The following is a 21674-nucleotide window of genomic DNA, read 5'->3' on the forward strand; positions in this document are numbered from 1 at the left end:
CCTTTCCTTCCTTCCTTCCTAAATAGCTTTATATTTTCAAAATACACGCAAAGATAGTTTTTTAGCTTTCACCCTTTCAAAGCCTTGTGTTCCAAAATTTTCTCCCTCCCTTACCATCATCCCCCTTCCCTAGCTAGCAAGTAATCCAATATATGTTAAACATGTATAATTCTTTTATACATATTTCCATAATTATCATGCTGCACAAGAAAAATCAGATCAAAAAGGAAAAACAATGAAAAAGAAGGGAAAAAAAAAGCAAGCAAACAACAAAAAAGGTGAAAATATTATGTTTTGATCCACATTCAGTACCCATAATCCTCTTTCTGGATGCCCAGATCTATTGGAATTGGCCTAAATCACCTCATTGTTGAAAAGAGTCAAGTCCATCATAGTTGATCGCCACATAATTTTGTTATTGCTGTGTACAATGCTATCTTGGTTCTATTCCATTTAGCATCAGTTCATGTAATTCTTTCCAGGCCTTTCTGAAATGACCCGACTGATCATTTCTTATAGAACAGTAATATTCCAAAGCATTCCTATACCATAACTTATTCAGCCATTCCCCAACTGAACATTCACTCAGTTCCTTGTCTCTACAAACAGGGCTGCTACGAATAGTTTTGCACATGTGGATCCTTTTCCCTTTTTAAAAATGATTTCTTTGGGATAGAGACCCTTAAACTGGATCCTTTCTTGAAAGAAGTTGGGCCTGAGAGTCTCATGAGAAATCTTTTGCCATTCCAACTTGGGGAATAATTTGTGTTGCTTTCAGAGATCTGAAATTTTCCAAATCATCAGATTTTAGCATCTCCATGCTATTACAACAATAAATATGGGAGGGATTGGAGTTCTATCAATCCCCAAATTAGCTGCATCTTCCTTTCTGGATTAATCTGGCCAACTCCTGGGCAGCCATACTGATAACAGCTGCTGCAATCAGATCTCCAGATGTTATCAAAAGCCCAGATTTCTTTGATGAAAGACAGCAAAGGAGCCTCATTTCTGAACTTTTGCCCTTGATTTTCCCTCTCCCTAAAACACAGCCGACCCTTTTCCTTGAGGGTTGTTTGTTGTTTTTTTTCTTTAACCTCTAAATAAGTTGCAGGTATCTTGTCATCTGAGCTAGATGGTGGCCTGGAGTAATTGCAATCTCTTCAAAGTCTACCCGCGAAGTTAGGGGGAGAGATTGTCTTTCCAGCTCATTACAGCTCTGGTAAAATAGGAGGTTCATGTCTATGTCTTTATCAATAGCTATAGAGTCTCCATTAAACTGAACTAACAAGAGTCCCCTTTCTTCTTCTTTGAAACTAACTAAAAAGAGGCAATAATTTCCTCTTTAAGTTTATAGAGAAAAATTTCCAAAAGTCATAGATGATTACTTTTACTAAAGTAAAATTTGGTTACTTCAGACTAATTGAAGGAAATACAGTCTGAGTTTTTACAGATTTTTAAAGAAGAAATTCAATTTTATTGTATATTGTTTGAGACTAGCTGCATGTATATAAGAAGCAAGGGATTAATTTAACCAGCAGCCACTACAGCAACCGTCTTTGTGCTAGAGCCTTGACTGGAGGTGGGGTCTATGTTGAACAAGCTCTCCTGGGAGTTGGGAGTTTGCATCAGCTAAGATTTTATTAGCTTTTTTGCTTTTGCAAAATTTCGCAAAGTGCAGAAGCAAATAAGATCTGAAGGCCAAAAGCATGGCTAGGTATGAGAGAGTCTGGGCTAAGTTGATCACGAGGAGTTGTAACAAAGAGTTAAGTGAGAGAAGGCAAAACCTGGAGCCTCAAACAGCCTTGGCCAAGATCTGAGGGAAGCTAAAGAAAGTGTAAAGAAAGAAGTGTATAGAAATAAGGTAGAATGATGTACAAGATCCATGTGAAAGAACTGATACCCTGGATCTGCCATTTGGAGCCCTTAAAGGAGACTACAGGCCAGCAGGAATCTTAAGACAGTAATTCCATTTCCTTTAAGTGGAAGAGTGATCCATTTGTCTTTCCTTTGGAGAGCTGAATCAAGCAAAGGTGTGATGGGGCTCACTGCAGTGAGCAGATAAGATTTTGGGGGAATAGAATTTCAATATTACAAGGGACTTCAAAGGCCATCTATCTAGTCCAGCTGAGCCAAGAATCCCTTCAGTAATTTAAGTGGCTACTCCTAATTCCCTTCATGTCTTTTAATATGGGGAAAGCCAACACCTTTGAAAACACCTCATGCTACTTTGGGGAAGCTCTAACTGGTAGGAAATCTTTTCTTATTATAAGCCTAAATCTGCCTTCTCAACTCCATGTTGGTTCATCATGACCATTGTGCTATTGCCTCATTTGGAGTCCACCTAAATCCAAGTCTTTTTCAAGTAAATAGCTTGTTAGACATATCTCCTCCTTCTTATATAATTGCGAAGTTTGGCTTTTGAACCCCAATAAAAGACTACCCATGTCTCATAATTAAATATTGTCATATTGGATTTAGCCCAGGCTTCTGGCTTTATAAGAAATAATCTTTGGATCTTGACGATCATTAGTGTGTTAGTCATCTCTCTTGGTTTAATGTTGTCTGTACCAGAGGTTTTAAGGGACATGTGGCTACAAGCCGCAAACTACCAAGTACAACTGATCCAGATTAAAATATAATTAGAAAATGTACATACAAATACAATAGAACGTAGATAATGTTAATATTTGGTTTTCTAAGTAAATACGTGGCCTACAGGGATTCTTATTTGCAGTTTTATGACTTCTATTTCTCTTTGAGTTTAACACTACTGATCTACATTATGTTGTTTTTGATCAGTCTTTTTTCAGTCAACTGACTTTTTATGACCCTGTTTAGGGTTTTCCTTGCAGAAATACTTGAGTAGTTTGCCATTTCCTTCTCCAGCTCATTTTACAGAGGAGAAAACAGTGGCAAATGGGGTAAGTCACAAGAGTCACATAGCTAGTAAATGTCTGAGACCAGATTTAAAGTCAGGTCCTCCTGATTTTAAGAGCAGTATTCTATCTACTGCACCACCTACCTGTAGCATGTTTTCATCCAAATCATTGACAGGTATGCTGAACAGAAAAGAATCAAGATTCCTTAAGTGCTTGCCTAAAGACCTTTCTCCAAGTTGATTTTGCTCCATTAAAAACTGTTCTTTTAACCCAGTTGAAATCTCCTTGACTTGTGCTATCATATTCTAAATTTCTATATCTTGCCCCCAGAGATGCCATAAGATATCTTGCCAAATGCTAAATTAAAATCTAGATAAACTCTGTATCTTTTGTGATCTAAGCAAACTAGCTCTCTCATTCTATTAATTCTGTCCCCAAAGAAAATGATGTTAGATTGTTATGACTTAATTCTTGAAAACATCCCTATTGCTCTTGGGAATCACCTCTTATTTTCTCAATGTTGATCACTATTTTCACTTTAATGGAGCTTTAAGTTTTGCCAAGAATCTCAATGTCAGGCCCATAATTTAAAGATTCAGCTCATTTCTCTTTTATGAAAATTAGGTTAATTTCCCTTCCTCTGTTTTAATGACATTTTTTCTGTTCTTCACAGTCTTTCTTTTTTTAAAAAAAACTACAGCAGAAATATTATTGTATTAAATAATTAACATTGAATATCAGTACAAATAACTAAACTTCTTATTATGATTACTTACATTTAAATTAAATTTCAATATAAAATATTTTGCCATAATTCTACTAAGTCCCTATAAGTTCCCTTAGACTTTTTTTTTGTCATTCTCATTTATTTTTACTTTGTTTTTCTTCTAATTTTGATTTTTTGCACTTTGAAAAATTTCATAAAACTCCTAAATTTCTTTGTATTTTTCATATTAGTGGATCTTAATTGCATTATACTTCCATATAGTTGTTTAATAATGTCCAATGTACTAAACTTTATTTAGGCATTTGTTTATCCAAACTAAATTCCCCCCCCCCCCCCAAGGCTGGGGTTAAGTCACTTGCCCAGGGTCACACAGCTAGGAAGTGTTAAGTGTCTGAGATCAGATTTGAACTCTGGTCCTCCTGAATTCAAGGCTGGTGCTTTATCCACTGCGCCCCCTAGCTGCCCCTATTTTTTTTTTTTCTTAAAAAAAAATTGGTTAAGTTTTTAAGTCAATTTATAGTTTTTCAGTCAATCATATTTTGAATTACTTAGCAGAACCCTTCTTTTCATATAATACCAAGATAAACTTGAGATTCAAGAAGATGAAATTCGAATAAAATAAGAATAAATGAAATCCTAAGTAATGCAGCTTTACTATATTTTGGATTCATACCAATTGGACTAACTGATATCCTGCAGTAATAAATAAAAAGAGATATATGTAAAACAGTGATGGCTTTTAGTACTCAGCTTAGAGGCAGGAAGAGCTAGATAACTGGGAAATCCCACCAGCTCAAAACTGTTCATTTAAAACGGAGAAAACTGAAGCTTTAATACTTACCTTTACAAAAAAGTAATTTTAAACTATTAACTATTTGAAACATTGCTTCAAATCACATAACAGACATACAAATCAAAACAACTTTGAGGTTTCAACTTAACAAAAATGACAAAAAATGGGAATAATCAACAATTATCAAAAGATTTTTATTATATATTATTGTATTGTTGAAAGAGCTATGAATTGGTCCAACCATTCTGGAAAGTTATCTGCAATTACATAAAGTAACAAAAATGTCTATCCATATCCTTGACTCAGAGATTCCACTGTGAGGCACAAATTCCATAGAGCTTTATGACCCCCCCCAAAAAAAAGGTTTTATATACACAAAAATATTTGTAGCAGCACTTTTCATACTAGCAAAGAAATAAAAAACAAAATAGACGCCCACAGATTGAGAAATGGCTATGCACAAATGCCATAGGATGTTACCAGTTTCATAAAAAGATTTCAAGGTTATAAATAGTTGGCCTTTATTCTTTTTTTTTTTAAATAGCTTTTTATTTACAAGGTATATGCATGAGTAATTTTTCAGCATTGACAATTGCAAAACTTTTTGTTCCAACTTTTCCCCTCCTTCCCCCTACCCTTCCCCCAGATGGCAGGTTGACCAATACATGTTCAATATGTTAAAATATATGTTAAATACAATATATATATACATGTTCATACAGTTATTTTTCTGTACAAAAAGAATCGTTGTCCTTTATTCTCGAAGAGGCTCAAAATGACAATACAGTGAGAAAGTCAAGTTAATGTGTATGACTGTGGCTAATCAGACCAATATGAACTCAGAATGCACCACCACACAGGTCAGACACATAGTCCCTCTAAACATTTGGGGTGGAGTCTCTGAATATCTTGCATTTCTTCTGAGCCATTAAACCAATGTATATGATGAATACAAAGAAGCATGAAAAGATGAAAGCTTTAATTTTAACTACTGCTTGCTGCAAAGTCAAATAAGCAGAACCAAGAAAACAATTTACACAGTGGCTACAAAAATACAGTAGCAATAACAAAACAATTGAAATCAATTGCTACATAATTAAGAAAAAAGAAAAAAAAGGATGAAGAAGCTTGGTCCCAAAAAAGAGATATGAGAAGACATCTCCCTAGCTTCATTGTAGAGACAGAGGAATTACAGTTGTGGAATTAATGTATATTGTATACTTTTTCAATATTTGGTTAGTTTGCCAGAGCCATTTTCTTCCTTTTGGCATTTTATTAGCCTGCTTTCTTCTCTATATTCATTCAAAGAGATGACTTTGGGGAGGGATTAGGGAGAAATATCTATGGAAATGGAAATATTATAAAAACAAAAGTTAAGAATACAAATTTAATTTTTAAAGAATCAAGCACTATAAAAAATATCAACCGTTAGAGGACTTAGCTGGATTTCATTATTAAATAGCTTCAAATATTTGTTTTATGTCAATCAACAAGCATATTATTATGGACGAAACATTATATTAAGCTCAGTCAATACAAAGTAAGGCAGAAACATAGTTCTTGTTCTCAAGGGGTTTGAATTCTAATGGGGGGGTGACATGCAAATATATATATATACAGGGTAAATAGAAGGTGGCTTCATAGGGAAGGCACAGGCAGAAGGGGATACTGGGGAAGTCCTGCAGAAGCTGAGGTTTGAGCCAATGCTTGAAGGGAACTGGGAAAGTCATAATTGGAGGTGAGAAGGGAGAACATTCCAGATTGGAGGTGTGGGGAGGGGATCATTGAAAAACTGCAGGCAGAAGATAGAGGGTAATATGTGAAGGATAGCATAAAGGTAATTGTTAGATTGTATAAAATGCATAAAAGTGAATAAAGTGTAAGAAGACTGGAAGAAGAGGAAAGACAGGGTTTTTAGTGAACTTTATTTGCCAAAAAGGATTTAACTTTTGGTCCTGGAAGTAATAAATGAGGAGCAACTAAATAAATGTAATTAATAAATGAGGAGTGGGGCTGCACATGGTGACATGGCCAGACCAACAGGCAGGCTATTACAATAGTCCAAGCAGGAGGTGAAGATGGGGGCTGTATGAGTGTAAAGGAGATACATACATGTTCTAAAGGGGAATCTACAAGATTCAGCAGAAGATTAGATATGTGCTGAGAGTTAGAGTGAGAAGTCAAGGTTGACACCAACTTTGGAAGTCTAGGTAAATGGAAAGGTGCTGGGCTTTCAGCAGTAATAGGAATAAGAGAGGAGGATTTACTGGAGAAGGATAATGAGATTTCTTGGACATGTTGAGTTTGATATATACATCCAGTTAGAGCTATTCAGTAGGTAATTGGTGATGTGAGACTGGGAAAGGTCAGAAGAGTGTTTAGGGCTGGATAAATGGATCTGAGAATTATTTGCATACAGATGGTCATTGTGTCTGTGGGAGCTATTGAGATCACTAAGGGAGATAATATCCAGAGAGAAGGGAACAGTCTAGGATAGACCCTTAGGGGATGGACATCCACTGTTAATAAGCATGATGGGAGGAAGATTCAGCTTAAGGAGCCTGAAATAAAGAAGTAGCATGGTAATCCCGAGAGGAGAAAGAATACAAAAGAAGTGTATTATAAGCAGGGTCAAAGGCTATGGAGAGATTGAGAAGAGTGAACAATGAGAAAAGACCATTAGAATCTGCCTGATTTCTGATCCCAGAGTTAGATATCAATATGGAGGTGCCTTGGATGGTTTGGTGGTACAGATGGATTCACAGTCGTCTCCCTATTCTGTGCTCAGCAAATGAAATGGTCTACACTCTTTCTTAGATCATAGAGAGAAGGAAGTAAGTGTTGTAATGAGCTCCCTCTGCTGACTTTTAACTGTTGGAATATAAAAGTGTGCTATTCCCCCAGTTTTGGTAGCTGTTGATGTTAGTATATAATCAAGTTAGCCAAAATAATGCTGTGAAACTTGACTCTACTAGAAACACAAGGGAAAACAAAAAATTCTATGGAGAAGACTGAAAATGTTAGTAATAGATGAAAATGGGCTTTTTGCATATTTCATATCAAAATCTGTACTTTCTAGCCAGAACCATTCCAACTGTGGACTCTTTAGGGTGACTATTGATGATACATAAAGAGAAAGATAAAAGGAAGCCAAATCATTCCTGCCTAGCTTTGGTAGAGGGAAATAAGGGAATAGTAAGATTGGAAAGCCCTGTAGCCTTTTGGGAAACTGAATCTCAGGAGTTAGGGAAGGTGATTGTCTAGATCCATTTCCATGAATGACACCAGATATGAGTGGAAATCATCACTTTTTCCCAGCAGTACAAAGAGTTCTGTTCTCCCTGTGGGGAATTCCGGTTCTTCTTAGCAGTTCTACCTTCTTTAAGCCTAAAACTGGCAAGACACATGGAGTGCCATGATGTCCTCTGCCTTCTTTGGCTGCCTGATTAGTCACTGTGCCTAGGAAGGAGTCATGCACAAATTTCCTGTTAGATAACGATTATCTTTAGGCCCTTCTGTAAAAGACTACATGGTAACCTTGGGATCTCTTCTTTCAAGCCTAATACATAACACATATTTGATGTACACTATGGGAATGCAGCTTAGCTAGGATAATGGAAAGCCCCCTTAACATGGTACTAGGAGGACTAGATTCAAGTACCCTTGTCCAGAATTTTCTAGTCTTCTGAACTTATACAAGTCACCCAATCCCTCAGATCCCCATTTTTCTCATCTGGAAAATGGGGAGAAATAGTATCATTGTGATTTTTTTTTTGTTCCTGTGGTTGTAAAGATCAAATTAGGGAGTGGGTGGAGTGAAGGGTATGAAAATGCTTTTCTAACATAAGGCATCAAACAAATGTGTAGCATTCTTATATGTTCATCATACATCTATCATATTTGTATTTCATATGACTGTGCAAATAGAGAAAGAGAGCATGTAAATAATTAGACATGTACAAGATGCCTACAGAGTAAGTAGAAGGAAACCTCAGAAGAGAAGATTTTAGCTACTAGGGGGGTTGGGAAAGTCTTCTTGCAGAAGGTGACCCTTGTGCTAAATTTTGAAGGAAAAAGCAGAAGGAAAAGGCAGAGATAAAGAGAGAGGATTCCCAGTGTAGAAAGTAGTGATAAGACTAAGGAGAGCCATTGCAAAAGTATGGAATTGCATAGGTATTATAAGTTTTATTATCCCGTGTGAGATGAAGAAACCCATGAGACTCAATGATTGTTGACTTGTCCATAGTCAGTAAATGCCTACGGGCGGTTAGTAAGTGTCAGAAAAAAAGCATTTGAACCTGGATCTTGCTGCCCAAGCTTGGCCCTTTATTTAAAGTTTTAGGGTTTATGTTAGTGAAGCTCCAGGTTTTTTCTATGTGCTTGGAAAGAATGATCTCCCTGTGGAACATGGTGGGTGGGTGGTTTTCCGATATGAGTCTTAACAAGGTTATCAGGCCTTGCAGGTTGGTTATCAGCTTGGTTGGTTCTAAAATATGACTCATTCTGAAAAAAGAGTTCATGGTGAGCCAGCTCCCCCTTATTGTACCTTTTGCTAAAACCTTTCTCTTTGGCAGATTTAGGGGAATATTTCAGGGCTGTTTTGGGTGTTAAGCTACTTTCTTCATTAAACTGAGATCATAGGACAACTGAATACATCTGGAAGCAATGGTCTTCTCTCCATTTCACCATGGAGCCAGTGCTCATCTTCTTTCTTGGTCAGTGTTGACTCTATCCATCTGCTTTCCCAATGATAATTCCTTTCTAATATTTAGGCATGTATGTCCATCCTAAAGATTACCTCCTTTTGAAAAAGGACTGTATAAATCCAGCATCCTCCTTTCTACTTGGAGACTAGCCAGGAAGGGTAGACCATGGATGTGGACAATGATTGATCTGGTGAGAAGTTCCTTCTTCATCATGGCAGTTGTCCTTGGGAAAGAAAGAAATGATGATAAAGGAAACCCTCTAGAACAGTGGTCCTCAAACTTTTTAAATAGGGGCCAGTTCACTGTCCCTCGGATTGTTGGAAGACGTTCTATAGTAAAAACAAAAGCTCACACTTGGTTTCTGCCCCTCAGCCCATTTGCCATAACCGGGCAGCAGCATCTGGACCTCGGGCAGTAGTTGGAGAACCCCTGCTCTAGAAAATAAAAATGAAGTGGAGAAAGGGATCCTTGTACTTTCCTTGCTGGCTAATAGAGAACTCCAGTTACTTGTAGAGCTTTTCCTTTATTAAGTATATACCTATTATATGCAGTACCCAGTCCCATGTGCAGAGATTACAAAAGCAAACAGAGAATGATCCCAGCCCTCAAGGAGCTAATATTCTATTGGGAGAAAACTACACAGACGAAATCTTTTCTCCTTCTCCACCCTCCTATTCACTGGTGACATAATTTAACATTTTATAATTTCACAAAGGAGCAAGAGAGCTTAGTTGAAGTCCATCCTGGCAGTCTGATTTACAGTTGAAACATAGTTGCTTCCCTCTCTCAGAATGTGAGTGAGCTCTTCCGGAACAGGAGGAGCCTTGCTTCTATTTGTATCCTCACCAATTAGCACAGTATTTTGTCACTAAGTGTTTGCTAAGTGCATTTTCCTTCCATCCTTCATAATATTTTAACTTCCTTTGTCTGTGCTTTGACAAAGTTATCTGTTCATTCCTCCTGTCTTTAGAATCACCAGGTGATTCCTGCTTTCCTGGTCTTGGAGAATAGGTGTTCCTCAGCACAACAATTTTGAACATGCAGATGTCTGAGTTACTGCTGAAAAATGAATCTTGATAACTTTTTTCCTTTCCCTGTTACAACTTGTCTGCTAGCATCCTTTGATAAGACTTCCTTATTTATCGCCATTCCTTTAAATTCTTAAGTGGATTATAATTTTTCTCTTGCTACTATCTGACAACAATCATTTTTTATCATTGTTTTGCATTCTTCACATATTTAGAATTTTTAGAAGACAAGTTCAGAAAGAGCGATTGTCTAAAGACTTGGATGAGTAGGACACTTCTGTGCTGGTAAATGACTCCAGAGGGAGAGCCTGGTCCAGACTTGATGCTTTCCGGTTCTCTTATACATAAAACTGCTTTGCTTCCTCCGAGCTCTGTGGAGCTGCACTGGGCTTCTCCAGAGATGGAAGGTTTTCCTCCTCAGCTGTTAGAGCTGAACAGAAACTACCATTTCTGGGCAGCTTCAGAGCCTGCTGTCCCAGCTGCCAAGGACAGCACATCTTGGGAGAAACTTTCTTAGGGGGAGAGTAAGTGGCTGGTTTTGTTTTTTGTTTTTTCAAATGTAAAAGAAGTAGTACTAGAAGGAAAGATCGAGGGATCCCTTGTTCTCCAGGCCTAGTTAGTTGCAACCAATCTTGGGACCTCTTTTTGTCTGCCTGTGCTTTCCCTATATTCCTTTCCTACAGACACAATACTATAATTAGACTTGAAAGATCATCTACAAAACTGTAAAATAGAGATTAAAAAGGGTATAATGATAGGAGGAGCTTCTCCCTTCCTTTATGCAAACTACTCTAGAGTTTTATCCTCCAATAGTGGATTAAGGTGGGAATAATAAAGTCATATTAACAGATTACTTCCATTTGGTTTGGAGCTTGTTTTCATTTACACTTAAATCATAGTGATTTCATTAGCTCCCACTATAGGAGATACTTTGGGGCCTTTCATTTAAATTTTTGGAGCCTATGACCCCAACATGATTTAACATTGTATACAAACAGGACTCATCTGCCCTAACCAATTCTATAAACAGTGGATCCATTTATCAACATAGCATGTAGAGAATGTAATTACCCCTCCCTGTATGGTACACATATCCCATTCTCCACCTTCACTCCACACCCTACCCCTGCTCTGTATCAGATTGTACATTTATGCATAATACATATATTTCAAATATATATAACGAGAGAGAGAGTGAGTGAGTGTGTGTGTGTGTGTGTGTGTGTGTGTGTGTGTGTGTGTCTGGTGGTGTTTCAGCTGTCTGATCTGTTATATCATACTGGAATTTTTGGTGCAGTAGCATTTGGCTCATTGGCAGGACCTAGAGACAACTGTTACATCTGCCTTTTGGACTGTTGGATATCTTGAAGCTGGGAAGACTCTCATGATCTGACCCATGTTCCTGAATATTTTCTCTAACTTGCTTTCCATGTGAAGGAAACATAAAGATTTTCATGGAGCAGAGAATTCCATGTTAAAATAAAGCCTTAAATATGTTTTTGTTTCCTACAATATTTTTTTCCTTTAAACTTCAATAGAAACTGTAGGATCATTTTCATTTTTCTGAATCACGGATTTTTCTGATCTCCAAGTTGTTCAGCTAATTCAGAAGCTTCCAGTTGTACAAAAAGCCCAGGGACTGGAAGGAGAATGGGAAAGGAAAAGAGTGAGGATTTCTGTGATGCTGTTTGCCAGGGACTCCACAGTATGTTAAGCTTTCTTTTGCAAATATTAATGCATTGGACCCTCACAGTAACCCAGCTATTATGATTGTAGGTCCTATCATGATCCCCATTTTACAGTTTAGAAAACTGAGACAAATAAATTCAGTGACTTTTGTGTTAAGATGAGATCTAAAGGCAAGTCTTCCTGATTCCATGAGGAGTCATGATTGACTCATTAGGGCCATGATTCTGTATGTGGTCAGTAGTACCTTGTAACTTTGTGAGGTTTTTATTTTTATTAACAGTCATAACAATACGATTTTCCATCTCTGCCTATTTCACTTTCTGAGAGCTGGAAGGTCCTCTTTTGGGTCACTTCTCAGTTACAACATCTTGTTTAATGGACAAATTCTATAAGTCTTCATTTTCTTGGCATCTTTCTGAGGTTTTAATATATGGTTAGGAAAAAGCACCCATTTTCCTTTCCAACCAATAATAGTAATGATACTCATTTATATAGAGTTGTTTTTTTTTTCCTGAGACAGTTGGGGTTGTGACTTGCCCAGGGTCACACAGCTAGGAAGTGTTAAGTGTCTGAGACCAGATTTGAACTCGGGTCCTCCTGACTTCAGGGCTGGTGCTCTATCCATTGTGCCTATCCCTATGTAGAGTTTTAAGGCATGTAAAGTATACCCTTACAGTAGTTCTATGAGGTAATTAGGAGAAATATCATTCCCACCTCTTCCCCCTAATGTTATACATGTGTAAACTGAGCTTCTGAAAATCTAATTGGCTTTCCTGTTATCCCATAGCATGGATAGAAGGTAGGTGATTTAAATTTAGGTACATAAAGGCCAGGATCAGGAAGAGCTGTCTCCTATTTCCATCCTTCCCAGGGGATTAAAATTTAGAAACCAATCAATCCTTATTTATTAAGTGACCACTATGTACCAGGTAATGTGCTAAGCATTGGGGACATAAAAAGAGGCAAAAGACAGTTCCTACTCTACAGGAGTTTCTAATCTAAAATAGAAAAATAGCATGCAAACAAACATATAGGAAGCAAACACACACACACACACACACACACACACACACACACACACACACACACACACACATACACATATAATAAATAGGAAATAATTAACAGAGAGAAGGCCCTGGAACTAAGAAGGTTTGGGAAAAGCTTTCTATAAAAGGTGAAATTTTAGTGGGGCTTTAAGCAAGCCTAGGAAGTCATTTAATAGAGCTCACATAGTCATTTCCTTTTGTCTCTCCCTATCTCTGTCAGAGATCAGATAAACAACCTATTTGCTGTGCTCTGAATCCCTAGTGATTCTGTTGTGGCTGCTTCTGTGTTAATGGCCATAACAAAAGAGGAACTTGGGTACCAACCATGATTTTTGCTCGATTCTCTTTAAGGGGCTGTGTAGTTTTTTCCTTGGCCACATCTTCATCATTGTTCTATTTTCCCAATGCATGATGCCATCCATCAGAGACCGTAAGCATTGCCTTTTCCCTGAAGGTCTCCAGCCTTCCCAGAATCTCCGCCAGCAGGGGTACCCTTATTTCTATCCTGAGTGCTGTTGTGCATTGTCCATTCACTCATTAAAACGTCCCACACCCTTTTGGAGAAACAGCTCCAAACACATGCCCTGTTGATGGTGGGTCAGGCGCTTAATCCATGTCAGCTTGAACCAGAGCAAGGGCACATGACTCACCCCAACATGACCTTAACTGAATATCCAGATGTGACTCCTCTAAAGAACAGGAACCAAAGGAAAATATCCACCACCAGCCATTTGAAACACGAGCAGAGTCAATCCTTTGGCACTTTAACTGGGCCATCTCTCAGAAATTCTGCTTTATGTTGGAGATTATTAATTTTTTTTGTATTAGATAATTGTCTTACTTGCATAATTTTTAAAAATTGCCTTAAACTTTAGCTTTTTGCTGCTTTATTTAAAAACTTTAACCCCACCTTATTGTCTATTTTGGCAGTATTCCTTTTTTGGGGGACTCACTAGATTCCTAAAAAGGAAAGCTGTTGTCTAAGTCACAGGGGGAAACTTCAAGCCGGTTTTGAAGAGTTAATGATAATGGCTCACTTCTCTGTAGCACTTGAAAGGTTGCATTTACCCCCCCCAAAAGAACCTTATGAGGTACATACAAATATTAATCCCCATTTTACAGATGAGGATATTAAGTTGTGTGCCTAGGATTACACAGCTGGCAAATAGCTGAGACAAGATTTCAGGGCAGGTTTTTCTGACTCCACACCCAGGTCTTTAATCTCTTTTGTGACCCCCAAAAGATCATCTTTGTTGCTGACATATTTTACATCTTCTGCCTGTGAGAAAGGGAAGTATCGGTTTAGTCAAAGAAACAGCCCCCAAAATATCCCCCCGAGAATGTGCATTAATGGTGTCTCTGGAGGAGTCTGCAGTGGGTTGTGAGGGGTAACGTTATGTCTTTTGGTTTCTTCCAGTACAACAAACATCTCTTCGTGCACATTGGCCACGCCAACCATTCTTACAGTGACCCTTTGCTTGAATCAGTGGACATTCGTCAGATTTATGACAAATTTCCTGAGAAGAAAGGTGGTTTAAAGGAATTGTTTGGAAAGGGTCCTCAGAATGCCTTCTTCCTTGTAAAATTCTGGGTGAGTAAGATACCAACTGCTGGGTGATTCCTGTATATTTGTCGTATGTTCGGTAATGAAGTCTGTTGTAGCAGGTGGAAGAGCACTGTAGTTCATCTTTTTGCTCATTTCTCAATATCAACTCAGGTCTTTCCTCATGTCTGGCAGTGGGGAGGATTGTCTGAGATGGGGATATTAAAAAAAAAAAAAAAAAAAAGCACAGTCCTCTAGTTGATAAAGGCAAGAACCAATCCTCAGTTTCAAGAAAATGGATTTTAAAATGTGGATCGTTGTGTGGGGACAGGGAGCACATTTCCTGACAGAAGCCACACTGCATATCAGCTCTATCAAACTCAGATAGAAAAAGGGGACACTGATCCATACATAAGGAGCCTCATGGGCCATATATTGATGCTTTTAAAATATAATTTTATTTATGTTTTATTGTGTCTTTTAAAATTTTGTTAAATATTTCCTAATTATATTTTAATCTGCTTTGGGCCCCACTCAGGAGTGTTAATAAGTTGCATACTTCATTCAGCATGCCGAAATTGCAGACTAGTCCACACATACACATTTATTTAACTCATAAATGAACTGATACCTCTGATAGCACTGGCCAGGTGTTCCAGATCTTTGCAATTCCAATTACATGGAATGCATCAGGAAAGAAAAAAATGAATCTCATTCTCTCAAACCCTCCCTCCCCCCTTTTCTGGGGGGGGCACTTAACAGAATTTCAAAATAGGCCAAATTTGTTACTGACATCTTCCCACCTCCTTTTTCTTTTGTACAAAAGCTTTTTTTAAATTTGATGTAATCAAAATTTTCTATTTTGTGATCAGTAGTGATCTCTAGTTCTCCTTTGGTCACAAATTCCTTCCTCCTCCACAAGTCTGAGAGGTAAATTATCCTATTTATTTATGATTTCGTTCTTTATGCCTAAATCATGGACCCATTTTGATCTTATTTTAGTATGTGGTGTTAAGTGTGGGTCCATGCCTAATTTCTGCCATACTGATTTCCAGTTTCCCCAGCAGTTTTTGTCATATAATGAATTCTTATCCCAAAAGTTGGGGTCTTTGGGTTTCTCAAACACTAGATTACTATAGTTATTCACTGTCTTGTCCTGTGAACCTAACCTACTCCACTGATCAGCTAGTCTTTTTCTTAGCCAATACCAAAACCACTTCCTTTTTCTAAAAAACCTTTTTCCAACCTATTAATATTCTTCCTCAGTTCCCCTGGTATTGTCCTAAGATCTCCTCATGCTTCCCTACAACATCCCCTCTCCATTCCAATTTGTCTTATACTGTAATTTGTTTATACATATACTGCAAATGTTTCCAAAATCACCTCCCTCTATAATTCATTCTGCCTCCCTCCCCCCAAAAAAGATCTCAATTCTTATTATTAGTGCTATTGATCACTAATTTAGGTTTGGAAAAAAGCAGTCTGATTTAACACCATAACATCAGACTTAAAGCTAAAAGGGATGTTAGAGATCATTTATTTAGTCTGATCTTGTTTTATAGATGAAGAAAACTGAAGCTTGTAAAATACAATGATTTGCCTAAGGTTCCATAGGTGACAATACTCATTTGTGAATGACTAAAAAGTCTCTTATTCTTCCCCAGAAGTATTAACATATTCGAGAAAAAAAAAAGAAGTTTGTGAATCTTGAATTGGTGGTATTTCAAGGAAAAAGTGAATTTTAAAAAAAAATCATCTTCGTGGGGGCATAGATTAATTTTTGCGCCAGTTCCTTGCTTTGTAATATTGCCTTTTACAGCTTCTTTCCTTCCTCCCACTGCACTCCCACATTCTCCTAAAAGGTCTAAGTTGTTTCTGACAATATTAGATGTTCCAAGGAGAGGAGGAAAGGGGAAACTGTGCTAGATGCCGCCATATGTACTGTGGGAGACAGTTTGAAACATGTGCACTCTGCCAAACACCCCCAGCTTGTCCCAGAAGAAGAGGTGTTTCATAGAGGGACAGCCCATTCCCTGGAACAATATTATGATCGGGTCAGCATGTTACCCAATAATATCACATGGTGGGGTTTTCTTGACCAACAATGAGTTTGATTATACATTTATTAACAGTTTTATTAGGAAAGCAAAATGAACTTCTTGTGCAGGGAGTAGAGATGAGCTGGTGGTTTTTATTTATGGACTTTTGTCCAATTAGTCGGGATGGAGAGTCTTGGATGAGTGAATATGAGGAAGGGTTTTCAGAACAGGTGGGGACACTAAAAACCAAGCCTCATTTTTAATCCCCTTCTCCTCATTAAGTAAATAAACATGCCTGGAGAACTAAGGAACTTGGACAGCTGGTGGACCTCACTGAGGGGGCGGGTAAGGTGGGGAGGGAGGTAAGGAAAGAGGGAGAGAGAGAAGAGGGGGGAAGGAAGAGGAGAGAGAGAGACACACACACACACAGAATGTATATACACACGTGTGCGCACACACATCTGCTTTTTGGTTCACAGGCAGCCCCCAAAAGTTAAATTACTTTATCCCGTAGGTACTGAAGGCAAAATATTCCAGCCACTAAAAGCCTCCTTATTCTTCCCAGTTCTGATGCGGTGTTGCTCTTTACTCTAAAAGAATCCATTCAGCTTGTCTTTCTCTACATCTTTACATGAGAATAAAAAAAAAAAAAATAAAGCCAGAGCCTGGGCATTTGAGCTCCAATTTATGAAGCCCTTTGAGTGCAGCTTTTGCAGATGCTTGGTTTGTTTACTTTCCTTTTACTTTGTTAGCGTGTCAGCTTCTAGACTAAAGTTTTCCACAAACTCAGAGACTTGAATTGTGAAGTAACCATTGACTATCACAAAAATGCTTTTTGCTCATAAATAAATGCCCGGTGACAATCTGTTTTCTGAATTGGGAGCTGCCATCTAGTGGTCTAAATAAGGAGAGGCTCATCAGCATGAGGGGTGGGGGTGAGAAATGCAGTAAAATATTATATTACTGACCCAGGAGACTTGAGGCCTTAAGTAAACATGGGTTGAGAAATAAGGAACTCAGACAGCTGGAAAATTTAACAGGTGTGGGAAGTCCCATCTAAGCTAATGAAACAAATTGGAGGGGTAGAGGAGTTTTTAAAGAAATGCTATTTTGTCTTTCTTGTAAGTGCTTCAGCCCTGTTTGGAGGAATCACTTCTCATTGGCACATTGATTACAGCCAAGGGTCAGTTGCTGCAGAAGTAGTTTGGAAAGTACTTAGGCATCTCTTGTTTACTTTGACTCTTCAGGAGGTTAAACATTCCCCCGGTGTTGTTTATATGGCCAGCATGCTAGACACATTCTCAGAGATGGGGCCAGGGAGTTACAGATTAATGGGCTTCAGCTCAGAGGTGTGTTGGGTCCAGCCCAGTGTGGTGTACAAGCCACATGTGAAACCTTAGATCAGCATCCGCCAGAGATTGACTGTGATAAAGAACAATATAACCTTCATATTTACATAGTGCATCTTGGTTTGCAGAGTACTTCAGTTAAGAATCGCGTGTGATTAAAACTCACGTTTATATAGAACTTTATGCTTTGTGAAGTGCTTTTATTGAGCAGCATAATTAAATTTCTTGTTAAGGACAATAAATGGTATGCTGGGAAGATGGCTGGATTTGGAGGCCAAGGGCCAGAGTTTAGATCCAGGTTCCATTACTATATGGATTCAAGTAAATTAATTTAATCAATTAATTAAATTATTTAATCTCTCTTGGTTTTCCTCATCTTTGAGGTTAGCAGCTTAGATTTAGACGCCTTCTAATGTTCCTTCCAGCTCAAAATCTTGATCCTGTAATCATAAAATACGTCTTAAATTAATTAATGCCTGGTTTCACATACTACTTATTCTATTAGTGGCAATGAACAAGTTGCCTAACCCTGATATACTAAAATACTTGAAGAGTTAGTTTCCTTTGAAGTGTTGTCTTTAGAGCTTTGTTTATATTCATTAATTTAATAAATCTTGTCATTTTTACAAATTATTAAGTTGTGTATTTTAGATTTGCAGTTTTTCAGTGGTATCCACATCTGTGCCTCCCTTTTTTCGAAGATACTGGAGCGGTTTGCCATTTCCTTCCTTTATAAATGTGGAAACTGAGGCAGACGGTTGGCTTTTCAGGTGTTCAGGGTGAATTCTCAGATAAGGAAGAAAGGTATAGATTTTTATTATTATATTGAAAAGAACTCAATATTAAAGTAAAAAGGGTGGTTATTCTCCCTTGCTTACTTGAGAAAGACAAGGAACATATTAAATTAGCATTTGATTTCCTGGGGTGTGGGGAGCTGGGTAGTAAGGATTAAAAAAAGGCCAAGTCTGAGAGGCCTTTGGGAGAACGGTTTTCCTCATCCCAAATCATGGGCTAGATTTTAAGTTTTGAAAAAAGAGAAAAAGGAGGAAAGAAGGAAAAAGAAAGTATTGGGTTTAGCACTGAAGTTCTCCAAATAAAGCTCTCTGAGGCAGCTTTGTACAGATGCTTGTATCTTCAAAAGAATTGAGTCATAGTCATTTGACAACATGGCAGATGCTGTAGATAAACTGCCTAGGTTTTATTTAAGAAGAAGAAATTGGGGGAAACGCATTAAACAAACAGATTGGGCTCCCTCAGGGTTTGGATCTGTTTCTTATTGAATTGCATCAGATTTAAGATGAAATAATAGGTCTGAGTCTATCATTTTTATGCCTAATGTCCTAGTTGCTATTCATGGAAGGGGGAGTTTAAGAGAATAGAACAATTTGGTCTCCACATGCTTTGAACAACTGTTAGTGGAAATGGCTTTTTTCCTTTTCATTTCCTTTTTTCCAAAACTGGTACTTATAACTACTTAGGTTCGGAAGAATATTGTCTTTCCATGGGGGTGGTGAAGTTGTTTTGGGGAGAGGAAGAGTATCAAGAACTCCAGCATCTAACCTTTATTTTCAGACATCTATTCTGTTCTTCCAAATGGTTGTTAAAACTTCTACTAACACAGTAGATATTTAACTGCTCTCCCACTGTGCTGGGTTTTTGAAAAGTCGAAAACATGCCTTTTACACATACCCTTTTTGCATATTACTCATGTCTTTATAGCCCACTTAGTCTGCATTGCCATTTTTAATTGACCTTTGGGTCACCTGTAAATATGAGTCTTCTGAGATTGTGATAATTCATGATATCCAACCATGGAACATCACTGGGAAAAAATTCGTGCTAAAAATGTGAGATTTTGTAATAGGTAACATCTTGGTTTCATTGAAAGTGAGCATTTCTCAAAAGTAATTCATCCCTATCTCTTCATCCATCAACATCAAATAAGATCATATTTGTAAATTATCAAGTCTAGTTCTTGGCATATAGTAGGCACTTAATAAATGTTTATCCCTTTCCCAGTTCAACTCTGAGTCTGACTCATTGTCCAGCCACAATTCCTGACCAGGATAATGAGTAGGCTGTCCATCAAACTGCATTGCATAATTTGAATAATTTACATTTTTCATCCACTTGGTTTTTGCTGTATGGTTTACTAGGTTTATCTCTTTAGGGAGGCCATGGTCTTAGTGTAGTGACCGCTGCAGTGTCCTGATGCTCAGAGTATCAGGACAATATCATTCACAAATGGTAGAATCTGAAGACTCTCATGATCGAGGAAAAATCCTCTATGATTTCAGAATTTGTACAAGAAAGACATCCTCCATAGCACAGATGAACATATTCCCTAATGCCTCTATCCCTGTTTGGTTCTGGGCTTAATGTTGATAATTGGAGACTCACTGAACATTATAACTATAGGTTACATCTCTCTTGGAATCCTGAATGGCCTTCCATAGTGGAAATATTTTATTTGGACAGAACCCTCAAAGCTACACTTAATACATTGGCTGGCATATATTAGGTACTTAATAAATGCTTACTGCTTTGTTCATTCTGGTCATGTTTGGGGGAGTTTTGTTTTTTCTTGGTAATAAACAATAAACAGAATATTCTCTAATATTCTCTACATTGTCATCACTTGTTCAGATTTCTGGAAAAAATCCTGCCTGCTCCATTCTCATGTTTTTTGTCAATGATACTCTTAATATAGTATATAGACCATTTTCATAAAGATTTTATAAAGATTAGAAAGGGGTCCTGTAGGTCATTAGTAACTGATGCTTTCTTGAATATATTTTTTAAAATTTTCTTTAGCTTTTCCTAACATTTTTCATTGAACTAGATCTATGATTTCATTGATGTAAGGAATTCTAAATGAAAAAACAGTATTGCTGCAGGGCCACAAAGAAAGTTGCTTAGAGATTAAGGTAAAGAACTTGCCTATAGTCACACAGCTGGTGTTAGAATCTAATCCTTTCCTACTCCAAATCTAGTCCTCTGTCTATTACATTGCATTGCCCTTCAGCATTCCTGATATTTTTATTATCATTTTTCTTCAGGACATTGTGTTCTTCAAGTTGCTGCCCTTGCTTTTTTTTTTCCCTGTCCATGTCTTTTATCATGATCTCCAAGATTCTATTATCACTCCTTCCCACAGTTATAGTTAGTTCTGTTTTGCTATTCCAATTCCTTCCTTTTTGCTCAAAATCTGACCCAGAATAACTGGTCCCCTAAGTGATTCCTCCCGTCTTCTGAATCATGAAATTATCATTAATGCAAGTCACACATTTCATAGCTGTCTTGATTTTAGCAGAGTGAGATTTTAGGCAGATGCATGGCTAGTTGGAGTTCTCCAAAAGTATTCTCCGTACTCTATGGTAGATTTATAGTCTGTTACTGAAATGCATTTTTCTGTTTTCCATTCTTTATGGAGTAATCTGGAATATGCTCCTACCATATTATTTTTTCTTTCTCCAGTGAGTCTCATCCAAGTGGTCTCCACCTTATGGCTTTTTTTTTTTCTGTTTCATGATTTTCTAAGTATAGATATGTCTTCTAAATGTTCGGGCCCCAAAAGCCTACCTCACTTTTTACTAAATATGTTCCTACTGAAAGTTGCTTCTCTTTATGCTATTGTTTTCCAGTTAACATTTCTATATCAAAACTTTTTAAATGTCAATTGCAACCCCATTTGGAGTCAAGTAACTGAATGTGGGGGTTGTGAAATTGTGATTTATTATCAGTAAATGATTGATTTGTATACCTCTTTTATATACCTATATACCCAGACTTGAATAAAAGTTTCTCAGGCAAGAAGGGATTGCGAGTAGAAAAGTTTATTATTATGTTCCCTAGGTTCAGTAATACTTATG

The 21674-nt window shown here is 37.5% G+C and overlaps 1 protein-coding gene across 11 annotated transcripts in view; it reads left to right on the forward strand.

The window, feature by feature from the left end:
* The window catches only part of TEAD1 (TEA domain transcription factor 1), a 295771-nt gene that overhangs the window by 246585 nt on the left and 27512 nt on the right, over positions 1-21674 (forward strand). For all 11 annotated transcript variants that reach the window (XM_074273020.1, XM_074273019.1, XM_074273025.1 and 8 more), the window contains one exon: positions 14289-14462. In XM_074273020.1, coding sequence (XP_074129121.1) covers positions 14289-14462 — 174 coding nt within the window. The remainder of the gene's footprint in view (positions 1-14288; positions 14463-21674) is intronic.

Source organism: Sminthopsis crassicaudata, chromosome 6 (assembly GCF_048593235.1).
Source record: "Sminthopsis crassicaudata isolate SCR6 chromosome 6, ASM4859323v1, whole genome shotgun sequence".
Taxonomy (NCBI): domain Eukaryota; kingdom Metazoa; phylum Chordata; class Mammalia; order Dasyuromorphia; family Dasyuridae; genus Sminthopsis; species Sminthopsis crassicaudata.